Raw genomic sequence first — 3,032 nt, 5'->3', positions numbered from 1 at the left:
CCCTGCCTGGCGCGGCCCGGCTCGGGGCCGACCGACCTGGGGGCCGGGGGTGCGGGCGATACCGGGCCGGCTGCCCGCCGGGGGGTTCCGCCGAGGCGGGGACCCGGCCGCCTGCAGCGGCAGTGACGTGCCCTCTGACCTCCCGGGGCGGCCCGCTCGGGCGGCAGCCCGCCTTCCTATAGTGGCCAGGCGACAGGTCGGGGTGGGGACGTCCGTTTTCAGGAAGATTCCCAGGGATCGAAGGCCCCGCCTCTGGGCCCCCAGCCTCGGGAGGATTCCGTCAGGTGAGGACCGCGCTTCCGGCACAGGTGTTCTGGAAGCCCAGGAGAGCTTAGTTTGACCCTCACTCCTGTTTCATTGCCGTATTTCAGCGATACACCATTTTTCTGACCCAGATGTCATTAAACTTAGTACATCCAAGTGGTACAAAGCAAACGCTTACATAATTTGTAGTTTGCACTTATTCTGGTGAAAACCACAACCCTAATAAGGCTTCATGACCGAAACAGGACGTAAATCAGCTCTTTGAGAACGTATTACCATCACATAAGTACACTTGTTGGGTTTTCTCCCTTCTTACATTTTAACATCACCCCTTGGGAAATGATGTACCATGTCATGTTGGTCTCCTCAGTGAAGGGAAAGAGCCCACTTTTTGCTTGGTAACGTCCTCTTCCAAATTTCAAAAATTAAGAACTTGCCAGGAACCAAGTGTCGAAATGATCCGTACTACAAAATAACCATTTTCACACAATGCTCAGTAGAGATATTGTTAGCCATGCCAGCAAATATGAACTCAGGACTTCCATAAAAATCCTGATTCCTCTCTGTAAAACAGGAATAGCACGTCCCCCAAAGGTGTTACCGTGTATTGAACAATTTAATTCAAGTAGCCTTCAAAACAGCCTGCAGCACACAGGAAACACTATTCTCAGTCTAAACTGGAAGTTCCTTCCGTGGAGGGAGCTACGTACAGGACTCCCCTACCTGCTCCCCACCTCTCTCAACCAACTCCACCACAGTGCTCTGGCGTAGTGCTGCTGTCACTAACAGCAAACACAGCTAACAAACGGAGATGGTCAAACTTAACCTAGAAAACAGCAACCTGTCCCATGTTCCGGTTCCTGCTGAAGTTTTAACAGTTCATTACATAGTAGTAAAAAAAATTATACTTGTGCCTTGTGACTCTGATGTACAGAATTAAGAGTTTAATTTCAAGGAAAGAAACGTGCTTAGGTTATTGGTGGATAAGATACCTATTCAAAACAAAGCTGTTCCTATTATAATCAAGCAGATTTTATGCACAACTAGTTTGGGATATGACCTTTATTGAGCTTATCCACTGGAGTGGAAATAATGTCTGTACAAAACCAAATGTTTGTTACTATAACTTCTGCATCACAATTAAAATCCAAACAGTTTTTTAAAAACAGTCAACTCAATCAAAACCCACTACTTCAGAATCAATAGCTTCTTTGAAGCCACAGTAACACTTAAATATGGTTAAGACTCGAATGCAGAAATTTGGTTGGTTGGAAAGCTAATTAAACTTCCAACTTGCTCAAATAGAATTACAAAAAGGCAAAATTGTGTTTTTCACAGAGATACAGTCCACTGGAATCACCAACACTGGACAGCTGTTAAGAGTATTTAGAGTCCTGAGATAATAAGGAATCCAGGCATCCTTTAGACAGTCTTCTGTTGTCCTTTCTTCCCAATCAGAGATTTGTGGATGTGTGGAATGACACCTGGAAGAAGGATAAAATAACATAGTACTTTAAAACCAAGACAGTTTAATGTTCAACTTGGAAGACGTCTTTAAATGTGAGTAAAACTTCAGAAATACATACATATATCAAACTTCATGATGCAACCATACTACAGATCACTGAAACTATACTGTGTCCTCTTCTAGACTGAAAATTACTAGTAGGAATTAAAGCATTCTTTTCTCTAAAGCAATCAAAATTTTAGTATTTACATACCACCACCAGCAATTGTAGCCTTGATGAGAGAGTCCAATTCCTCATCTCCACGAATAGCAAGTTGCAAGTGACGAGGGGTAATACGTTTTACCTTCAAGTCTTTTGATGCATTTCCTGCCAATTCAAGTACCTAGAAGACAGAATGTAATCAGTCTCCTTCCCGCTTTCCTTATCTTCAAGATCCTGACAAGAATCAAAGCCTCATGAACGTGTATCTACCAAGTGTCATCTCCCCCACTACCTGAATGGCAAGATACGCAAAAGCTATAAAGGGGGCACGCAATTTTATTTCCTGAAGCCGCAAACTCAAGCCCAGCAGGATCCCATCGTGAACACCAGCCCCCTCTAGCGTTGTCAGAAGCTTCTCGCCGCGTTTAGAGCCTGGGAGTTTTCTTGCATCACTTTCCTCCTTCCCTCCCGCCGCCTCCCCCCACCCCCCCCAATCTTTCCCAGATTATAGGCGTACACCCATTTACCTCTGCGGTGAGGTACTCCAGGATGGCTGCGCTGTACACAGCGGCAGTCGCGCCCACACGTCCATGGCTGGTCGTCCTAGATTTCAGGTGTCGATGAATACGGCCCACCGGGAACTTTATTTTTAGCATACACAAACATAAATGCACAAAGGTAGACGGGCCAAAGACGGTAAAATTATACGCGCGCCAAAGCAAGGGGAACGGACGCTGGTGCAGCAACGCGCCCCAGCACCCACACACGTGATCGCCCCCCTCCCTGATATTTATTGTATCGGTAAACCAAGTCGCGACACCATCACCCACGCAAAGACGAAACGCTCATCTAGAGTGATGATAAACAAGAGAGGAAAAGGAAAGAAAAACGCCACGATTCCCAGACTGCACGAACCACCACTGACTGACCTGCAAACCGGCTCTCTGCGAGCGGGAAACCGCCTTTGTCTTGGCCTTTCCGGAGTCCTTCCCAGCCTTACCGCCAGCCTGCGGCGCGCACACGCCCGCGAGCGAAGAAGGAACGCAGAATATAGGATTACCAGGGCGGCGCGCCCCTCCCCCACCGCGGCGCGGCCCG

General features: G+C 47.4%; 1 protein-coding gene across 1 annotated transcript in view; it reads right to left on the bottom strand.

Annotated features, from left to right (window-relative positions):
* Positions 1-1,308: 1,308 nt before the first annotated feature.
* Positions 1,309-3,032, bottom strand: part of H2AZ1 (H2A.Z variant histone 1) — a 2,035-nt gene continuing 311 nt past the window's right edge. The window contains exons 2-5 of the mRNA XM_024736093.1: positions 2,864-2,941; positions 2,462-2,575; positions 1,986-2,115; positions 1,309-1,748 (exon numbers count right to left, since the gene is read on the bottom strand). Of these exons, the coding sequence (XP_024591861.1) occupies positions 1,687-1,748; positions 1,986-2,115; positions 2,462-2,575; positions 2,864-2,941 (384 nt within the window). The 3' untranslated portion in view covers positions 1,309-1,686. The remainder of the gene's footprint in view (positions 1,749-1,985; positions 2,116-2,461; positions 2,576-2,863; positions 2,942-3,032) is intronic.

This window comes from Neophocaena asiaeorientalis, unplaced genomic scaffold, assembly GCF_003031525.2.
Source record: "Neophocaena asiaeorientalis asiaeorientalis breed wild unplaced genomic scaffold, Neophocaena_asiaeorientalis_V1.1 scaffold7, whole genome shotgun sequence".
Classification (NCBI taxonomy): Eukaryota; Metazoa; Chordata; class Mammalia; order Artiodactyla; family Phocoenidae; genus Neophocaena; species Neophocaena asiaeorientalis.
This window is presented reverse-complemented; position numbering and strand designations above follow the sequence as displayed.